The 19,283-nt window shown below is 57.9% G+C and overlaps 8 protein-coding genes across 8 annotated transcripts; 5 read left to right on the forward strand and 3 right to left on the reverse strand.

The window, feature by feature from the left end:
* Nucleotides 1-3,082: 3,082 nt before the first annotated feature.
* GCG54_00007458 (uncharacterized protein) lies at nucleotides 3,083-4,818 on the forward strand (the record flags this gene model as incomplete). The annotated part of the gene is made up of 2 exons (XM_045407439.1): nucleotides 3,083-3,369; nucleotides 3,429-4,818. 2 exons carry the CDS (start codon nucleotides 3,083-3,085, stop codon nucleotides 4,816-4,818), a joined length of 1,677 nt encoding a protein of 558 aa, XP_045266884.1.
* A 353-nt stretch (nucleotides 4,819-5,171) lies between these two features.
* GCG54_00007459 (40S ribosomal protein S7) lies at nucleotides 5,172-6,222 on the reverse strand (the record flags this gene model as incomplete). Its single annotated transcript, XM_045407440.1, has 3 exons — nucleotides 5,172-5,538; nucleotides 5,599-5,681; nucleotides 6,064-6,222. The coding sequence occupies 3 exons, from the start codon at nucleotides 6,220-6,222 to the stop codon at nucleotides 5,172-5,174; spliced, it is 609 nt and encodes a 202-aa protein (XP_045266885.1).
* A 792-nt stretch (nucleotides 6,223-7,014) lies between these two features.
* Nucleotides 7,015-8,078, reverse strand: GCG54_00007460 (uncharacterized protein; the record flags this gene model as incomplete). Its single annotated transcript, XM_045407441.1, has 2 exons — nucleotides 7,015-7,721; nucleotides 7,742-8,078. 2 exons carry the CDS (start codon nucleotides 8,076-8,078, stop codon nucleotides 7,015-7,017), a joined length of 1,044 nt encoding a protein of 347 aa, XP_045266886.1.
* Nucleotides 8,079-10,466: 2,388 nt separating this feature from the next.
* GCG54_00007461 (Carbonic anhydrase) lies at nucleotides 10,467-11,312 on the forward strand (the record flags this gene model as incomplete). Its single annotated transcript, XM_045407442.1, has 1 exon — nucleotides 10,467-11,312. The coding sequence occupies one exon, from the start codon at nucleotides 10,467-10,469 to the stop codon at nucleotides 11,310-11,312; it is 846 nt and encodes a 281-aa protein (XP_045266887.1).
* A 1,097-nt stretch (nucleotides 11,313-12,409) lies between these two features.
* GCG54_00007462 (uncharacterized protein) lies at nucleotides 12,410-13,526 on the forward strand (the record flags this gene model as incomplete). Its single annotated transcript, XM_045407443.1, has 5 exons — nucleotides 12,410-13,005; nucleotides 13,059-13,132; nucleotides 13,187-13,221; nucleotides 13,272-13,444; nucleotides 13,496-13,526. Coding segments are annotated over 5 exons (909 nt in total), but the record flags the coding sequence as incomplete, so codon positions are not given.
* A 532-nt stretch (nucleotides 13,527-14,058) lies between these two features.
* GCG54_00007463 (uncharacterized protein) lies at nucleotides 14,059-15,026 on the forward strand (the record flags this gene model as incomplete). Its single annotated transcript, XM_045407444.1, has 3 exons — nucleotides 14,059-14,488; nucleotides 14,614-14,816; nucleotides 14,883-15,026. The coding sequence occupies 3 exons, from the start codon at nucleotides 14,059-14,061 to the stop codon at nucleotides 15,024-15,026; spliced, it is 777 nt and encodes a 258-aa protein (XP_045266889.1).
* Nucleotides 15,027-16,087: 1,061 nt separating this feature from the next.
* On the forward strand, nucleotides 16,088-17,758 carry GCG54_00007464 (Acetylcholinesterase; the record flags this gene model as incomplete). Its single annotated transcript, XM_045407445.1, has 1 exon — nucleotides 16,088-17,758. One exon carries the CDS (start codon nucleotides 16,088-16,090, stop codon nucleotides 17,756-17,758), a length of 1,671 nt encoding a protein of 556 aa, XP_045266890.1.
* Nucleotides 17,759-17,864: 106 nt separating this feature from the next.
* Nucleotides 17,865-19,085, reverse strand: GCG54_00007465 (uncharacterized protein; the record flags this gene model as incomplete). The annotated part of the gene is made up of 1 exon (XM_045407446.1): nucleotides 17,865-19,085. The coding sequence occupies one exon, from the start codon at nucleotides 19,083-19,085 to the stop codon at nucleotides 17,865-17,867; it is 1,221 nt and encodes a 406-aa protein (XP_045266891.1).
* Between the last annotated feature and the right edge of the window lie 198 nt (nucleotides 19,086-19,283).

A 19,283-nucleotide genomic window follows, 5' to 3' on the forward strand; every position in this document is an offset into this window, starting at 1 on the left:
GGGGTGGATGGGAGGACTGAGCCGACTAGCGCGTGACCAGTACGCCCGTATGAGGGAACAATGACTTTGGATCGTCACTGCATTCCACAACCTCAACGAAAACAGCAGACCCAGGTGTGCGAGAAGCTGTGGTTGCGTGGGAAAAATCAACGCCGCAAACCTTACAAAACGTCTTCGGGCGGGCGTCGTGACGGCTTTATGTCACTTGTCCCAAATCAGAACAAACTGACCCGACTTTCGGGGACTGGTCTGAACCAACGCCGTGGTGGTACTAGTAGACGTCCTCAGGGTCCGAGCAGTTTTCGAGTGACGCGGCGGGAACAACAAGGATATGGCTTCACGCTATGTCTTAGGCCGGGCCGCCACTAGGTAGGATGGACGAACCCCTCACTCACAGCCCTGTCCTGGCCTGAATGGGGAGAGAAGGCGACCATGCGGATGTGCCTGTCATCCACAGCAGTATTGGATGCGCTGTCAAGCTCTGATTATGCGAGTGCGTGTGTGTAATCGACCTGCCTGTGCCTGGCACATGATGCAGCAGTAGTAGGCGTCAGCTTCACTGCGCCGCAGTAAGTTCCCCGTCTGTGAGCAGAGCTTCGCAGGAAAACCCTCCCCGAATACTTCAGTCCTAACTTTGCAACTTCAACGGCGACAGATCATGTCTGAAAGTCTCAAACACTCTCTGCGTCTCCACAAACGCTGTTGTGACGCGGTCCAAGACGACGACGTTGAAGTGATCGACAGAATGGGGCACCTGTAGTTCCCTCGATGACAAGAGCACTTCTGCACCGTGGGCCTGCCTTCTGGGGCCGAGCAGGGTGCTAGTCTGTGGTGGTGATGCAAAGCGTCCCTGTTGGCTCCCCTCACCCACCCTTCGGAGGGTTGACATGGGGGATCACCGTCCTTGATGCATCTTTCGGCGTAAGCTTGCATGCACCTCTGAGCTTCCTGATTGGCCACCACGGCGGGCGGCTCTCTCCATGGGAGCAGTGTCTCATTAAAAGTTGGCGCCCAGCACCGGGAGCTTGAGTTCCTTTTGCCATCTCTTGTAGTAATGTCGGAATTGGATCATGCTGCTGATTCATCAGTCATTGGTGCAGGATGTGGTGTAATCATAGCAAAATCCCAACGGTCCTGATCGCATGCAGCCAGCAGAGCTCAAAATTGACCGTCTTCATCTTGTTCAGGCCTCATCCTGATTCTAGGCCTTCAGTTCGCAGGCCTGCTGACTGACAACTCAGAGGGCCAAGCGACGTCATTAGCAAATGGCGCCAGGCATCCTCGGCGACGGCAACTGCCAGACGGTATTTCCTGGAAGCTGTTTTTTGACAGTGCTCCGATTCGCCCTCTTTGTCGGAAAAGTAACCGAAGAGTCCCGGGCACTTATTGCAGGCCCATTGCAGTCTCAAAGGAACGCCCCAGGCAGAGACATGCTCCCGCTGCTGTGCACCCTCGTCAAATAGTACTGGGATGATCCAGGATCGGATTCCAGTGCAATGGAACCGCGAGTGCGCATTTCGATCCCTCGCTCTATGCCGTCGGCCGACCTGAACACCTTGTCTGCTGGACAGGGCCAGCCAGTGGACAGTTGCATTGCCGTGCTCGCGACATCAGACGATTCGAGACCAGAAAACCCCGACTTTGCTTCGCCGGGTTTCCTCTTTGGTCGCCACCTCGTCGGCGGCACACCTTGACAAAGCTATGGCCTGCGAGTGTTCGGGAGGCCAAAACGCTGGGCTGGTCGATGTTGCGATGGACACGACCTTCTGGAGCGAAATGCACAATCAACGCCCAGACGGACTGTGTTGTGGGTGGAACGACGGACCGGCACAGAAAATGCAGGCACTCTGGTGCTTTGCTTCTTCTGCCTGCGTGGCGGGACGCACACCGTGCAGAGTGCTGCCATCCCTTGCAGCCGGGCTACAGTCATGCTCGACGAGCTGAGAGGCACAAAGGAGCTCCGGAGACGGATCCCATCAACCTTGGCCGCCGTCGAGTGCCGGACCGGGGGAGAGACACGCTTCCCAGAACATGGGTATTTCAGCTCTCGCTCGCTTCGGGAGGCTTGCGCGACCTAGACCGCCGCTACTGAGAGGGGTCTGGACCGCCAGCCGCTAGCGCGGCGCTGTTGCTGCAACGAAAACGTCGAAGCTGAAGGAGAATTTCCAGCCAGGTGGAACCCATTGAACGGCAAAAGGAAGCCTTAGACGAGACTTGGACGAGATAAGGTACGAGAGGCAAGCTTGGCCGGGGGCGTGGCGGCCGGCAGAGCGAACAAGGTTGGGCATTTGGAAGGCGGAGTCGAGTCTCGTTGTCCTCGGTGCTGTGGCCATTCCCATCATCCCCGGGGACACCGAGACCTTCGATCTGATCGGGATGGATTCGAAGTCGTAGATTCGCCTGAAGGAGTCAAGTCTCTCGTGGGAGACCAAATGAAATGGTGATGGGTGACACCTGTGACGGCTGATTCGGGGCATGCTTGGCGAAGCAGCCGGCGATGCAGTGACAAGAGACGGTCGGTAATCTTGAGGGTTTGACACCACGCCCACGCGAGAAGCGAGTGTCCGTTCGTACGACCATCGTCTCCAATGGAATGGGCAAAGTGTTCGAGCGGTAGCGCGTGTCAACAGGCGATGGATGATGAGCTAAGGTGGCCATCGACATCCCAGGTCAATGAGTAGTCAGTGGAAGGACGTGAAAGTTCGTGTAAGTCGTTCGTCCGGCCGAAATGGAGGGTACGAGAGTTCAAGCTCCACTGCGAACCGTTCACCCCGCTTATCTAATCGTCTCGTCTTATCTTTTTTTTATCGAAATAACGATCGGGCCCGGGATCAAGGTAAGCCCGTCCTCTTGTTCTGCCAGGTGCATCGAAAGCTCGGCACCTGGCGGCTGCTGTCCACCAAACCTGAGGTGGGATTGATTCGGCGCCGTGTTGAACCCATCGGACGGCATCGCTTTCGCGTCCGGGACAGCAGCTCTGTGCAGAACTTCAAACGCCTCTCGATCAGCACAACTCAGTCGGCCCCGAACCACATCTCCAGCCCCCGGAATCGACTCCGTCAACCACTATGTCGGAGCAGTAATGGCGCCCTTGACCCCATACACCTACATCCGGTGCCCCTGCTCCGAGACGCGGGCGAGCGAAGACGGCTCCTCGACACCCGGCAGCCCAGAGGACGATGAGCGCACCTTCGACCCCCGCGCCCCGCGCGCCAACTTCAGCCTCTTTCCCCTGGAGCACTTGATGTACTGCGAGGACTGCCACCAGATCAGGTGTCCTCGCTGCGTCAACGAGGAGATTGTCACCTACTACTGTCCCAACTGCTTGTTTGAGGTGCCTAGCAGTAACCTAAAAAGCGAGGGCAACAGGTGAGCGCGTCAGTGCTGCGACACCACTTGGGACGATCTTGCTGATAGTTTCCCCGCAGGTGCACTCGAAGCTGTTTCCAATGTCCCGTCTGCATCGGTCCCCTCGCGGTTACGAGTCTTGAGGAGCGGTCCGAAGCCAGCAGTCTCCTCACCGCTGACGCCTCTGCCCCGCAGGGTGGCCCATACGTCCTAAACTGCTCATACTGCAATTGGAGCTCAACCGAGATTGGCATCAAGTTCGACAGGCCCAATGGCATCCACGGGCAGCTGGCGAAGCTGCAAAACGGCGGCAAGCCCAAGTTGACGCCCAAGGAGCACAAGGAGAGGAAGAAGGAGAGCGGGGCAGACTACTCGCTGGACGCAAAGGACATGGACACGGAGCTGCAGTTTGCGCAACTCAAGTCGTTTTACCAGAACCAGCTTGCAAACTCGAACCCTTCTGCAGGCGGGCTGTCTTCTCTTGGGGACCTTGGGCTCTCCTCTCCCGGATCTCTGTCGCGTATCATGAGTCTGTACACGGGAAACAACTATGGCCACAAGCAGGCGCGGGGCAAGGTGCAGATCATGCGTGAGGCAGTCAGCACAGACGAGGGGCTGAAGGAGACGGACCTGGACGAGTCGGCGGCTATCGAAAAGCTTCGCCAGACCGTCCTCGACGACACAGCTACCATTGCCCAGAACGCCCACCAGCAGGACTCTGTGCGCTTCAGAGACGAGCTGAGGCCCATTCCCTACCTGCTGAGAACCAAGCGGTCGAAGCGATGCCCAATCTGCAGGCACATTATCAGCAAGCCGGAAGCGAAAATCTCCAACACCCGCTTCCGCATTCGCCTAGTCGCCGGGAGCTACATTCCCACCATCACAATCCGGCCGCTCGCCTCGGAGTCACAGAACATCCCCTCCACGGCCAGGCCGCCGATACCCCAGGAGCTGTGGCTAGCCCCGCTGAAGCCGGTGCAGTACCTCTTGACCTTCAAGAACCCCATCTTCGAGACGGTCAAGGTGTCCCTGGCCACGCCGTCCAGCACGCCGGGCCGGTTCGCGAGCACCGTGACGGTGTTCTGCCCTCAGTTCGAGATCGACGCCAATACGGACATGTGGGACGACGCGCTCAAAGACGACACCGAAAAGGAGCGCCGGAGAGGCGAGGAGGGGGCGCTGCAACAGGCGGAAGTCGGCAAGATTTACGATCGCGGCCGCAACTGGGTCAGCATCGTGCTGGAAGTTGTCCCGGCCTCGCTCAGGCTGGAGTCCAGCGGCAAGGCTGCTGAGGATGCGCTCCTTGGGGACGAGGATGTGTTGGAGATACCCATGTTTGTGCGCCTCGAGTGGGAAACGGAAGGCCAGGGGGATGTTGGCACGGCGCAGGGCAAGGACAAGGAGGCTAGAGAAAAGAGGGAGCTAGCATACTGGTGCGTCTTGGGAGTTGGACGCATCAGCCAGGAGTAGATGTCTGAATGAATGATACCCCAAATTCGACTTTGCACTCCATCATAAGCTTACGGTGTAATCACTGATGGGCATAGGTTACATCACTTCATGGTCACTAGCAAGAGGGACAATACGGAAGGCAGCGGTCAAGTGTGTGGTATATGCATTTTTGGGGGCGGTCATTGAGTGAATCCGCCAAGCTACATCCTTTAGACGCCAGACCCTTTTGACCAACCAGTCATTGCCATGCTCTTCATTGCAGCAGACCTTAAAATGCCAAATGCCCCATCCATCATTGACCGACCCAGTAAACACTTTTGTGAGGAAGTTCTCCCCTAAGAAACCCAGCCATCTTTACGAGGACGAGTAGCTTAGAAGTCAGAGGCACCGCTCTGGGGGAACTCGAAGGTGACGCCGCGGCCGGTGAGCTTGCGGTAGACCTCGGAGTAGGTGTCGAGGCGGTAGTCGACACCGCCGCGCTCCTTCTCGTCGAGGATGACCTTGAGGACCTTGGAGCCGTCCTCCTTGGTGCGGAGGCGCTTGCCGACGATCTCGACGGGGTAGACGAGGTCGGTGAGGATGGCGTCGTGGACGGCGGTAAGGGTGCGGGAGCGGGGGCGCTTCTGGGTCTGGGTGTTGCGGGAGCGGGCGGAGCGCTTGGGGCGGGGGAGGATGCGGCGGGAGGCCAGGATCAGGACGTGGCGGTCGGAGAACTTCTTCTCGAGCTCACGGGTGAGGCTGTGAAGGGTATCAGCATCGCGGCTTGGGGAGATGGGAGTTTGGGAATATAAAACTTACCGCTGCTGGACGCGGTGGAAGCCCTGCAGGGAAGGAACGGGGACAAAGATGGCGACAGCCTTCTTGCCGTGGCCGACCTCGATCTATTACCAAAGATCACAAGTCAGCATGCGAGCTCCAGGACGAATGCCTTGGACCGCTTCCCGTCCTGTTCCTGAGATTATGAGTCTTTTCAGCGTTCAAATCTTTTGCCGCCACGGCTGCAGCAATTTCAGCGCAGAGTTCGACCAGACCTGAGATCTCCAACCGTCGCAGGAAACATGCTCGCTCCGGTTCCTTCCATATTCTCCTCGATATCTCTCAATCGGTGGAACTGGGGAACAACGGTGCGCGAGTCAAATATCCATGGGTTCTCTCTCGTCGGTCGACTGGCTGGCTGGGCATTCCGTGGCGGCAGGAACAGGATTGTCGATTTCGAGATTTCTGTGCGAGTCCTTTCTGGCGGATTCTTCAGGTATTTCTCACCTCGCGGGCAGAGACGAACTGCAGAGGGCGGAGGGCGACCTTGAGGTCGGCGGTGTTGCTCTCGAGGTCGTACAGAGCCTGGGCGATGCTCTGCTCGAGCTCGGAGGGGTTGGCCCGCGAGGGGCTGTTGGGGGCGATCTTGTTCAACGCGGCGCTCATTTTGGCGGTTGGTTGGGGCTGGTTGGACGTGGTGGTCGGGTTAGTTGACGGGATGCTCGAGCGGGACAGAGGTCGGAAGGGGGAAATTTGTCGAGATGTCCAAAAATGTTCGCGACCACACCGAGCGAGCGCAGCCGGCGGCGATTGGGGTTTGAAAGCCCTGTGGTTCTGGTCAGTGCGTTTTTTCCCTCGCCTAATTTTTGGGTTCAGCACAGCCAATGGGAAAGTCCAGGTGGACCCTCTCTCTGCTTGTTCCACCTTTCCGTTTCGAGATGGTATCCACCGCCAGAGCTCCAGCTGTGAGAGAACAACACAAAAGCTGTTGATCTTTTCGATGAAAGCTTCCATCCTCCTCACGGGTCGTATTAGGCCATTTCAAACGAGTATACCCTGTCATGAATCCTTTTGATTCATTAATCAGCATACTTGGTCACTGGTTCAAAGAGCAAAATCATTTTGCCTGCTTCTCGTTCACCTCGTTTGGCTCCATCGCCACACACTTTGGTTGAAGCCAACTCGCATCAAGTGATGCCGAGTTCATGGGTTGAAGACGACATAATCAATAATACGGTGCGACTCTCTGCTGTCTTCCCAAGCTTCCCACTATGTGTGGCATAAATCATACCCAGAGCTTTTGATTTGGGTATTCTATTTGAATTAGATCCATTACCCGGAACCTGCCCCTTGCCGTCTACCCCCTCAATAATCACACAATGCCTCCCATTTTCAACGAGCGTAATGTTGTTACAAGCCGTTACTCATGTCAAGTGACCCAGGCATCTGGTCCATCCCTTACATCATGTCGCTGCGTGCCTCATTATTCCGCTCCTGTCTGTTCAGCTCATCGCGGAAGGCATTACCGGTGCTCGGCGGAGGCGGTCTCGGCGGCGGCATCATCTCCACCCCGCCGCGGTTCGCCGACGTGAAAGTGCCGTCCGCAAGCCTCAACCCGTCCGTCCTCTGCCCGCGACTCTTCCCGATACCATAGCCCTGGCTGCGTGACGCGAACATGCCCTTCCTCCTGCCGTACCACCACACGAACCAGCCAATCCCACCAAGCGACAGCACGCCAAACACGATGGGCAGCACGATCCCCAGCACGTTGACCTTGCGGCGCACCGGGTCGTTGACCGAGGTCCGGTTGTTGCTGACGACGCGCACCTTGGGCCCCGCGTTGCGCGCGACGATGCTGCCGTTGGCCGCGGGCACCGCCAGGAACAGCTGCACATCCATCGCCTCGCCGGCGGGCATGTCGTAGCCCAGCACGGCCCACTCGAAGAAGCCCGCCGCCGCCGGGATCTCGAGCGACGAGAAGCCGTGCCCGGGCTCCTTGATGGTGCTCGTCACGCCGTAGTCGCCCTGGACCTGGACGACGGTGTTGGAGGAGGGGAAGAGCGAGGCGTCCCAGGTGACTGGTACACGATTAGCGGCCGTCCCACGAGTTGCAGTCGATGCATGGGGGGACAGGGCTGCTGCTGCTGCTCGAGCTGGTGTTGGAGCTGCAGCTGTTGTTGCTCACCAAAGTACGTCTTGCCACCCTCCACCTGATTGTCCTTTGCCGGCGCGCAGAACGGCTGCGCGAGGCCCCCTGAGCCGGCGGCGGGGTTGCAGAGGACGAAGGCGCCGCCGCCCTGTGCCTCGGCCGTCGGGAGGGCGGTGTTCCCCGGGAACGCTGAGGTTGTCTTGCCGTCGTTGACGGTGGGTGTGATGGTCTTGGTGGCGCCATCGGCTTCGACGGTGACCCAGGCGCGCGGGGCCTCGCTGCTCTGCCGGGGGAAGATGGCTGCTTGGGTGAGGGCTAGAGAGGCGGCCAGGAGGGCCAGGCCTCGTCGTGATGGTGCACCCCAGGTGACCATGGTTGACCGAAGCAAAGACGAAAAATAAAAGATTAGATATGAATAATGAGACGATATTTACTGCCAGCTAGTGGCAACCCGGGACGAAACGAAGAGAAGAAAAACGAAAAGAGGTTCACAAAAAGGACTCCCGAGCTTTCTACGTGGGGGGACAAGGGAATGGGTGCTGTTAAGTATGAGGAAATCAGCACTGGGCATGCAAAATTGCGACGAACTGAAGGCTTAACCTGCGTGACTTCCTGCTCACGGGACACCTTAATCTTGCCTTCTTGAAACTCTCACGTGTTGCCTCCTACGTTGAACCACCAGACGATGCAGCTGGTTGCGATTCATGATGTTCCAAGTTGTCCTGACTGCAGATGTCTTTACCCCGCGTTTCTTGAATAGACTAATGGCTATCAATCCATCAGCCTAGTGCTGCTATTTCGATTTTGACAGCTACTAGCAAGCAGCTAGTAATGAAGGATTCCGCCTCCATCGAGATCAAAAAGGCTCCAAGGCAAAGTAGCTTTCTCTCTGCTAGACCAAAGAGACGAACCGTCCATGGTTCTGCTCTGTCAGCCGAACAAAAGCAAAGCTAGAACACGCGGGGGCCGCTCACTGACACGCAGGGGTTTCCCCTCTCCGGTTTCACCCAGTTTGGCATGTTTCCTTCGGAAGGAAAGGCACCAGACTAGTGAGCGCAGAGTGGCCTTACTGCCTGAACTGGTGTGCGGATGTGCCGCTGTTGAATGACAAAAGGAATTCGGGGACCGTTGGGGTCCAAGCTAAGGTCGTCTGCAAGTCGATGCGACTTGTCGAGGAGGAGGATGGGGGCACTGTGCCGATGGGGGTCATGGCGGGAATTCGCTGGGACCTCTTTGCCCAAGGTCGAGCTCGCGTCCCCGGGAACCCCGTTGAGTTCAAGAGACGTAGGAGCATCAGCTGCAAGGTTCGGCACTTTGATGAGACACTCTTATGTGAGCGGATGCATGGTACAGGTGAGAGACACTACGAGTCAAAGGGTGGGGATCAAGACGGAACTGGACGGAAGAGAGGGGGGCAAGACAGACAAGACAGCGAGCCGGAGGTGCTTGGTCCAGTGACGCCGGGGCTCCGAGAATATGTGGAGCCAGAGCCGGCCTTCCACGGCGCAACAACGGCGTGGTGACCGGTTCGGAGGCGCGACACAGTGCAGGAAGAAAAAGGAACAGGGGGCCAGGGCTGGATGTTGAGGGAAGAGCATGGAGACGAATCAACGGATTTCGAATTGACTCAAACCCCAGATTCAGCAAGGCTCCGGTGCAACGTGCCTCCATTTTTCCTGCCATCCATCCATCCATCCATGAATTTCTGCACATGTCAAATCACCCCTCGGGAATCTGTCGGTGAGATGACGCCTAACCCAGGCTGGAAATCAGTATGTGCCGTCTTGGCCAAGATCGTCGGCAGCGAGATGCAGTCGCAGGGCCGCGTTTCCGTAAGTTGTCAGCCAAGAAATTGGCCGCGCACATTGAAACGGGGGGCCGGCGGCGCTATTGAAACTTTTATGGCTTTTTTTTCATGGCTTCGTGGGCGTTCCAGAGTTGCGGACGGGTACCGGCGGGGTTCATCGCTGTCCTGCTGGGCCGTTTGGGCTGTGAGCGCTTTTAAGCCGTTGTTGACTCATGCCTGTACCTTGCTGCTTTTCTGAGATCCAGTCCAGATCGATCGTTCTTTTCTTGGTGAGTGAGATATTACATGCGATCTGTATAATTAGCCGCCCAGATTTCTTCAAACAGTTGAAGCTTTGTTCGTCTGTTTCGCCAAGCTCCCGTTTGCCGCACCTAGTCTCCGTTTTTAGGTCCATCATCTTCCCTCGAACCCTTCCCGTGATAATTTAGTTTCGCCGATAGATAGTGACACTGACTGCGAACCTGCACTGTCCCAACCTCATCATTTCCCCCCAAGTCAATTCAACACTCCGTACCTGACCACCCAACCTCCCCCCTCCCCCGCCGGAGCGCCGGACTATCGACAGAACAAAACAGGAGCGCCGCACCGTTTACGCACCGTCTTGGCACCGTTCTGCGCAGTGACGTCTCTAGCGCGATCGTCGGACCTTCCCAACAAATCTTCCGAAGACGAAGACGAAGCAGCAACGGCAGCCCGCAGCCAAGAAGCAATTGGAAGGAAAGGCGTGCTTGCTGCGACATTTCTTCAATCTTGGCTCCTTTGGCTCCTCTACGGTCAGATCCAGATCCAGCAGCCAATCGCGCCAAACCTCCGGACCTGCAGCCGCCTCGCCTGTAGCTCCTCCTCCCGAATCACCTCCGCTTCCTCCGTCCTCCCGTCATCCTTCTCCCCTTTCCTCTCCCTTCTTATTTCCTCCCTCCTCCCCCCTTGCTTCTGCCTCTTCCCTTTCCTCTAATGTTTAAATCCAGCCCCGTCTCGCGCTCTCTTCTATCCTCTGCGCGACTCGGCCGTCCTCTTCCCCCAAGACCTTTCCCCAACATCGCCGCCCTCAGACCTCACCACATCCAGCAGCAGCACGCCGGCTTCTCCAAGGTCACCAAGCCCATCCCTGAGCAGCCCGACTTCGACAAGATGGCCGAAAACGACATTGAAAAGTACCTCAAGCAGACGCACGACCGCGTCTTTGAGCACAACAAGGCCTGGGCCGAGCAGAAGAAGAAGGAAGACCCCAACTTCTTCGTCACCCTCTCCGCCGGCCAGACCCCCGAGTACCTCTGGATCGGATGCAGCGACTCGCGCATCCCCGCCGAGCAGATCACCGGCCTCGGCCCGGGTGAGGCCTTCGTCCACCGCAACATCGCCAACCTCGTCAACAACATCGACCTCAACGTCATGAGCGTCATCAACTACGCCGTCCGCCACCTGCAGGTCAAGCACATTGTCGTCTGCGGCCACTACGGCTGCGGCGGCGTCAAGGCCGCCATGACCCCCAAGGATCTGGGCCTCCTCAACCCCTGGCTTAGGAACATCCGCGACGTCTACCGCTTCCACGAGGCCGAGCTGGACGCCATCAAGGACGAGGAGGCCCGCTACGACCGCCTGGTCGAGCTCAACGTCATTGAGCAGTGCCGCAACGTCATCAAGACTGCTGCCATCCAGCAGTCCTACGCCAAGAACAAGTTCCCCATCGTCCACGGCTGGGTGTTTGGCTTCAACGACGGTCTGCTCAAGGACCTGAAGATTGATCACGAGTCCATGCTCCACGACATCCAGAAGATCTACCACCTCCCCGACGCGTAAGTCGTGATCGCGACTTGCGTGCCAGGGTCATTGGTGCGGGGTCCCAGGAGTTGGGGAAGCGCGAGGTGAGCCAGTGAGTCACTACCTCACGGCACAGGGCTCACCGACCGCCATCGCGACATGGGGGGAAATTTTTTCTTGTTGAGCGGCCACCCGGTGCAGATCCGGAATGGGGTTGGGAGGAGATTTTTTGGACCGAGACATTTGGCGGCAGCCCCCCACACGGTCCATCGGGGCTTAGCCTACTTTGAACGTCCAACGTCAAAAGGGCGCACCCCGCTACCGTGTATCTCCGTGGGCGGGAGAGTAGATCGTTATCAAGCTGTCACCGGCGGTTGGCATCGGAGTTGAGGGAATTGAGTTTTCTTGGTGCAGGAGCACAGCTTTTGGGGGCGTGGGTGGGCTTGGTGTACGGGTGAAGGCAAATATTGTTGGCACGTTGTTCTGGATGAGGAGCAAACTGATGCAGAGAATCATGAAAAGCAAGTATCTACTACAAAAATGAAACGTCCATCTCCATGGTGGCCTTGAGGCTCTATGAAATGCGGAATAATTCATCGACGGGTCTGAGGAACATGTCGGCCAAACATAATGACGAGTTCTTAAGCACGTACATTCAGCCAGGATTGTTTCTCTACTTTTCCACACTACATATATCTAATATTTAAGTGCACCATAGTGTTCATTTTCATCCGTTGACTTGATACTCTCAATGATGACAATTATGTGGCTATCTTCACATACGAATCAAAGTGGTCGTAAATGACACATTAAATATCATCAATCACTGCAAATATCACATGAGACATCAATGAACGTTAAAATAGTAATGTCTAAGTTGACTCATCCCATACATCTTCAGCGCAAGAGACACTTAGGATGAGGGTGATGGGTGAGTCACTCTCATGTCTCCATTGGCAACTTCCTCATCGAGCCACACCAATCATCTGATGTGATAACGCACCAAGCGGATATTCCCTAACGCCGATAACCACCCGCTACGTGACGCATATCAACCTCAGCACGCAATTCTCTCGGCAGCCAGCTTCACGAGAACTTCAACCTTTGACACTACACTCTGCTCACAGAATCACAGATTATCAAACATGGCCGCTATTCACACCTCCGTCCCGGACGGCCTCGTCCCCCTCCTCGAATCCCACCTCCCAAACTCACTTCCCGTCCTCCGGCGCCTGCAGTTCACAGGCTTCCCCGGCGGCCAACGGCCCACAGCGCGCATCATCCTCGCCGCAGACGCCCCCGTATCTTCCGCGCGGAACTTTGCAGCCGCGTACCTCGACTTCGGAAGCGGCATCGAGACCTCGCTCTTCATGTACTCCACCCTCGAAGACTCCCCACCATCCTCCATTCCCGCGGCGGACCGCGAGGTGTGCGAGGCGCAGATCGTCGCGGTGGTCGATGCCGTGAAAGCTGTTGCGCGCGAGCAACCGCAGCACAGGGGGTACCCGGGGCGGTGTCTGGTGGGCACGCTGGCGACGGCGGTGAAGGAGGCGATGGTGCGCCGCGGGGTGGGCATCGAGGCGCGGCAGGAGTATGAGTATGAGAAGTGGCTGTTCCGGGTGGAGGATGTGCGGGAGGTGGAGGTTGAGTTGCCGCCGGGGGCGAGGTGGGAGAGGGCGAATGAGAGGGATTGTGAGGTTGTCATTTCGAGGACGAGTATTCCGCGGCAGGTGTAAGTTTTATGTGGGAGATGGGGAGGGGACTGGGGTGCTGACTTTTGGAAAGGAAGACGTTGTTGACGTTCCCGAGTTTGGTGCTGAAGTTGGAGGATGGGACGCCTATTGCGTGGTCGTTCTTGGGTAGGTTGAAAGAGTGAAATGCTTGGGCGAGCGATGCTTAGACTTTGGCTCTAGGGACTGATGCTTCTCTGTCGAGTCTTCACTGCGAGGTGAGTTATTAAGTGAAAGCGTAGAAGGAAATATTACTAATATTTCGTAGGAGCCTTATCGTAAGAGAGGCTATGCAAAGGCTCTCGCCGCCAAGTTGTTCAAGAGGAGCACGTCCGAATATGGCCCGGACGGATGGTGTTCTGCAGATGTTGCACCGGATAACTTGGGCAGTCGGGGGATGTGTAAGAGCCTAGGAGGACGGCATGGATGGAATGTCTCATGGTGAGTTTCTCTTTCACTGTAGCCCACGATTTCTTCTAACGCTGTGTACAGGAACCTGCTGGTGCTTGACGACGAGAAGTGAGCATACTATCATCTACATCCACCTTGAGCTCCCCAGAGATTCCGGATTTTCCAAACAAAATTCTAGTCGCATAGATGGCTTCAAAAATATGCCGTATAATGTTTTTAGAAGTTGCGTAGATTTCTACCACATTGGTCGAAAAAGGTCAAAACGTCGCTTGGACGTTGTATGTAGCATTAACTCGTGAAACAAAATGACTAGGAATATTATTTACGACGTTTGCATTGATGCAAAGCATCCAATTGGCATGGGTTCAGAAATCGGTGTGATTTCTGATCATCCTGACGTATCGCAAAGCTTAAATACACGCTGCAAACCGCGATATCATAGTTGATGATGTCTTCTTCATCGTCCTTTCTGCAGTCGATTCAGGAACCAGTAACCCGCCTCCACGACGCGCCCCACACCGGGGCGAGGGGAGAGGGACCGCTCACTCAAAAATCTTCACCTCACCAACAAGATTCCCACCTCTCAGCCAGAACTCTCAGAACACATTTTCCTCATCTTTCATCAGAAGAAAAAAGAAGGAAAAATGTCAGGCTACAACCGCGACACCGTCGTGAACTGCCTCACGCGGCACTACGAGCTGCTCGTGCGGATGGGCTACATGGACGCCTCGGTGGTGCAGCTGCCGCCCTCGGGGACCGGCTGGAGCGACGCCGAGCTGCGCGTCGACGCGCTGCGGGCGATGGGCCGCTCGGAGACGGCGATCGACCTGCTGCGGCACATGCCGTACCTGCGCGAGAACGAGACGGCGGACCCCGTCGAGGTGTACACGGAGACGTTCCCGCTGCGGTACCTGCGGGACGGGCGCTGGTTCGGCACGGCGAGCGGGGAGGACTTTGCGACGACGGCGATGCTGGACTTGGGGTTCGCGCCGTTTGACGGGCCCGTGCCGGCGGGCATGGTCTCGTTGACGCATGCGGACGAGGGGATTTGGTGGCTGGTTGATACGGACGAGGGTTGGTTTCATTTTTTCTTTCTTTTTTTACACGTTCATTCTGACAATGTTCCTTTTCATTCTCATTTTGAGAGTCTACGTCTAGTGCGAATGAAGAGACCTGATGAGTTACTAACAATCACACAGGATGCATCTATCCCTACGGCACCGAGTTTGAGGGCCATGAGGATGCGCCAGAGGGAGAGCCGTGGAAGGCCGTCGAGGCCGTCCCGATTGAGACCTACTTTGACAACGTCTACGCGCAGGTGGGCAACTTGGACGTCGTCCCGGCGCCGCGGTCGGGCAAGTGGGATGCGCGGGTTGTGGAGGAGCACACCGAGGAGGGACAGGTGAGTTTTGCAATTGAGCACCAAAACACCGTCTCGCGAAACCATTGCTCTAACGCACTGCTGCAGCTGGTCAAGGGCTTGTACCGTGAATACGGGTGGCCCGATGCGTTCCGCAAGGAGGAGTTCGTGCAGGCCGTCGAGCAGAACCGCGCGTCGTTCCTGGAGGCGGGGCTTGGAGATGACGATGAGGACGAGGAGATGGCCGGTTGAGGCGAGCATGAGACATACCCTGCTCTCATCATCACCAGAAGCGAACACTTTGAAAATCACTTGGTGCACGGTCTTCGGGGATGGGATGAACCCGATCTGCGCCGTCGGGCTGCTCAGAAATGCTCGGGTTACTCCGCAAGACGTGGCGGACGGGGAGATGTCAATGACGATATCACGACTGAACATGAAAGACCAACCCAAAAAGAAGATAGAGGATAGATATCGGATCGCGGAAGACGATCTCGGATGACGGATGTTGCGGTCGCTATCAGAGCGTGGTTATCGCACCTTGTTCGACCCTGTGCTCCTCATCAATCATCAATCGCACTGCCTCTCCCAAACTCCACTCGTTAATGCCAAAATCCACGACGTTCCTGAGAAAAGAGCCGACCGGCTGGCAAAAAGGGAGGTTGGGGTACATGCTACCCTTGCCGATCCCCAAAAAGGCCTCTCTTTGCGGGGCTCTCTCTCGCTCTCTCGGTGAGCAGTTGAAGCATTGTGTTTGGAGATTTAGTCATTTGCGCTGCTTCTTATCAACACCGCTCACCTCACTGGCTGCACAGCGTCAAATCCCCATCTTGATTCTTGGGACCCCGGGCCCCAAAAGTGAGCGCCGACGATATCGGAGAGAGACCCCTCTTCGCTTAAGCAATGACATCGATCTCCACGGATCTAGCGTGCTCGCAGCGAGCTCTCCGCTGCCCGGGTGTGCCTTGATGCTTGAGTCAGGGATCCGGGCTTCTCCAACTCTTCTCAATTCTCCAACGTCAGTGGTCAATGGGTTACACCGTCAACGTTGCCTCCGTCAAGACCATCCCAGCGACGAACGGGGTCGTCTTGTGAGCGGGTCGTCGGGAAATTGTCGCCATCAAGAGGGGAAACACGAAGCGGCGCAACGCGGAAGAGGGAACGAGAGAAGAAAAAAAATGTTCTTAAAGATCGGCGGCATCCGGTGCTGCGCATCGGTGCTGCTATGTTCCTCCCTCTTCACCTCCTTCATCCACGGTGAAGAAGTACAACCGAGACATCACGGAGACGAGGGCTCGACCCAGTCAGTCATCATGAAGTTCTCCTCGTCGCTCCTCGCGGCGTCGCAGGTCGTCCTGTCCCCGGCCGCCGCCTACAACCCGGTCACCCTCAAGGACTACGGCACCTTCGCCGGCACCGTCGTCAACTCGACCTTCAGCGGCCGCGCGCTCCCCGCGCCCGTCGACGCCTGGCTCGGCATGGACTACGCAACGCAGCCCGCCGGCCCCGAGGGCCGCTTCAAGCCCGTCTCCTGGCCGGCCGCCTTCAACGGCACAAAGCAGGCCACCGCCTTCGGCAAGACGTGCGTCCAGGACCCGACCTCCACCGACGTGAGCACCCAGGACGAGGCCTGCCTCAACTTCAACGTCTTCCGCACCCGCGGCGTGCCCCTCGACCAGAAGACCCCCGTCCTCGTCTGGATCCACGGCGGCGCCTTCGTCGCCGGCAGCTACAAGTCCTTTGACGGTGCCGCCTTCGCCGCCTCCTCCAAGGAGCCCATCACCGTCGTCAACTTCCACTACCGCCTCAACTCCCTCGGCTTCCTGCCGTCGGCCCTCTTCGAGGAGGAGGGCCTGCTGAACCTCGGCGTGCTCGACCAGCGTCTCTTCCTGCAGTTCGTGCAGAAGCACATCTCTGCCTTCGGCGGCGACCCCGAGGCCGTCACCATCGGCGGCCGCTCCGCCGGAGGGCACTCCGTCGGCATCCACTACTTCCACAACTACGACGCCGACGCCGGCAAGCCGCTCTTCGCCCGCGCCATCCACCAGTCCGGCTCCGTCACCGCCCGCGCGTTCCCCAACGCCACCTACCCCCTCTACGTCAAGCAGTTCGAGACCTACATGGCCTACCTCGGCTGCCCGACGGACGGCGCCGACAACGCCGCCGCCCTGTCCTGCCTGCGTGCCGCCGACATCGACGCCATCCGCAACATCAGCACCCAGCTGTACAACGACTACGACCCGGCCCTGACCTGGCCCTTCCAGCCGACCCAGGGCGGCCCGCTGCTCGAGAAGTTCGGCTCGCAGTCCGGCTACGACGGCACCTTCTTCCACGTGCCGACCATCACCTCCAACGTCAACGACGAGGCAAAGTACTACATGGCCGGCGACAAGGAGACGAACGAGGAATTCGTCGACTACATGCACAACACGTCCCCCGCCCTCAACGAGACCGACCTCGCGCTGCTGCAGGAGCTCTACCCGGACCCGGCCACCCACCCGGACTCGCCCTTCGCCAACTCCCCCAACAGCACGCAGTACAACCGCCTCTCGGCCGCGTGGAGCGATTACGCATACATCTGTCCCGGCCAGGAGACGGCGTACCGCGCGTCGCTCGCCGACGTGCCGACCTGGAAGCTGCGCTTCAACACGAACAACTCGTGGCCCGCCTGGCGCGGCATCCCGCACACGGCGGACACCAAGTATACCTGGGACGAGCCCGTCGTGCAGTACCCCGAGATCAGCCACGTCTACCACGGGTATCTGTCCAGCTTCGTGCTGTCGGGCGACCCGAACACGCACAGGTACCCCGGCAGCCCGGAGTGGCCCAGCTACAAGCCCACGGGCTACGGCCTCGAGTCTCAGCCGGCGCTGCAGCTTGTTGTTGAGCCGAACAACGGCACGAGGGTCGAGGAGGATGTCATCCGCAGGGAGGCGTGTCTTTACTGGAGAGAGCCGGAGAGGGCTCCCCGGCTGAACAAGTAGATTAATTCACTGTAGATATTATCGGGTACGAAAGAAGCCCTGCTACACAATCGAATAATGATTAGTTACTACACATCCCGACGAAATCTTGGATGATGCGACATCTTTATGCTCGGATCTCCCAATCCACATCATCACCCAGCCACTTCTCCTCCCACTCATCCGCCATCTTCTCATACTTTTCCTTCTCGTCCTCCCGGCCCAGCTTCTCGTACAACATCGCGAGCCACATATACCGCCACTTCGCCGTGATCATCAAGTCCTCCTCGCGGAGCACCTCCAAGCTCTCCTCGGTAAGCTGGATCGCCTCCTCCGTCTTGCTATCATACGAAGCATACTGCGACTTCGTCTCCAGCTCGTGCAGCCTCTTCCTGTTCGCATCCGACGCCGCCACCTCCTCCTCCGGCATGGTGCACAGCTTACACCCGCACTCGAACCCCCAATCCTTCACCAGGTTCCGCTGGCGGCGCTGTCTTGCGTACTCGACCGGCAAGTAGCTGATGGTGATCTCCTCGCCCTGCGCGATGCCCTGCTCGCCCGCGACGACGGTGCCGGACAGCCCGTCGGTGGGCAGGCGCATGTACGCGTTGGGGCGGCAGTCGTGGTTGATACGCGCGATGCGCGGGAGGACGGCCATGTTGGGCATGCGCAGCTTGATGGTGAGGCTGTTCGCGTTGAGGGTGTCGAAGACGAGGTTGCCCTTGGCGGTCGGCAGGCGGTGGAGGTCGGCGATGACGGCGGGGGAAGGCAGCTGCGCCATGCTGGCGTTGAGCAGCTTGTAGCCGTCAGGCTGCGTCATCCAGCGCTGGATGTTCTTGTCCATGATGAGGGTCGCCTCGTCGGTGAGGATGACCTCATGCGCGGCGATAGGGCGCGTGGCGACGAGGCCCTTGCCCTTGCCCTCGACGTCGACGACCTCGTACGGCTGGGGGCTGGTCGATCGGGAGAAGTGTGCTTGGGTGTTCTTGGGGAGGATGGTGCGGTTGTTGGCCAAGCACTCGAGGATGCTGGCGTCCATGACGCGCTGCTTGGCGATGATGCTGATGCCGTTGGGGCCGTACTGCGTGTCGGTGTAGACGCAGTACTTGGAGGCCGGGTCGGCGACGTAGCCTTTGCAGACCGGCTTGTGCGACCAGACGACCTGCTGCGGCGTGTGGTTGATGGCGAGCCCGGGAGCCTCCATCGGGCAGATGGAGGGGAATAGGTCTGGTGTTGCGACGCCGTCGGGGCCGACGGGGTGCCAGCCCACGAGATCCTCGACCAAGATGAAGGCCTTGAGGATGTGGGCCTTGAAGTCCAAAGCCTTGAGCCACATTAGGGATGCCATGTTGGTGGAACGAAGGTACTAGTCTGATATCACCCAATCTCAGATATTGAAGCTTGACGATAACGAAGGACGATACCGAAGGACGACGACGGTGGACGACGACGAGGAAGGACGGCGAAAGGACAGCGCGCGTGTCCCATGACTGTGGTTTTATTGATTCTGCCAACCCTTGTGGCCTATTGGTCCTCCAAAGGTAGA

This window comes from Colletotrichum gloeosporioides (genome assembly GCF_011800055.1).
Source record: "Colletotrichum gloeosporioides strain Lc1 chromosome Unknown consensus_27, whole genome shotgun sequence".
NCBI classification, from domain to species: Eukaryota; Fungi; Ascomycota; class Sordariomycetes; order Glomerellales; family Glomerellaceae; genus Colletotrichum; species Colletotrichum gloeosporioides.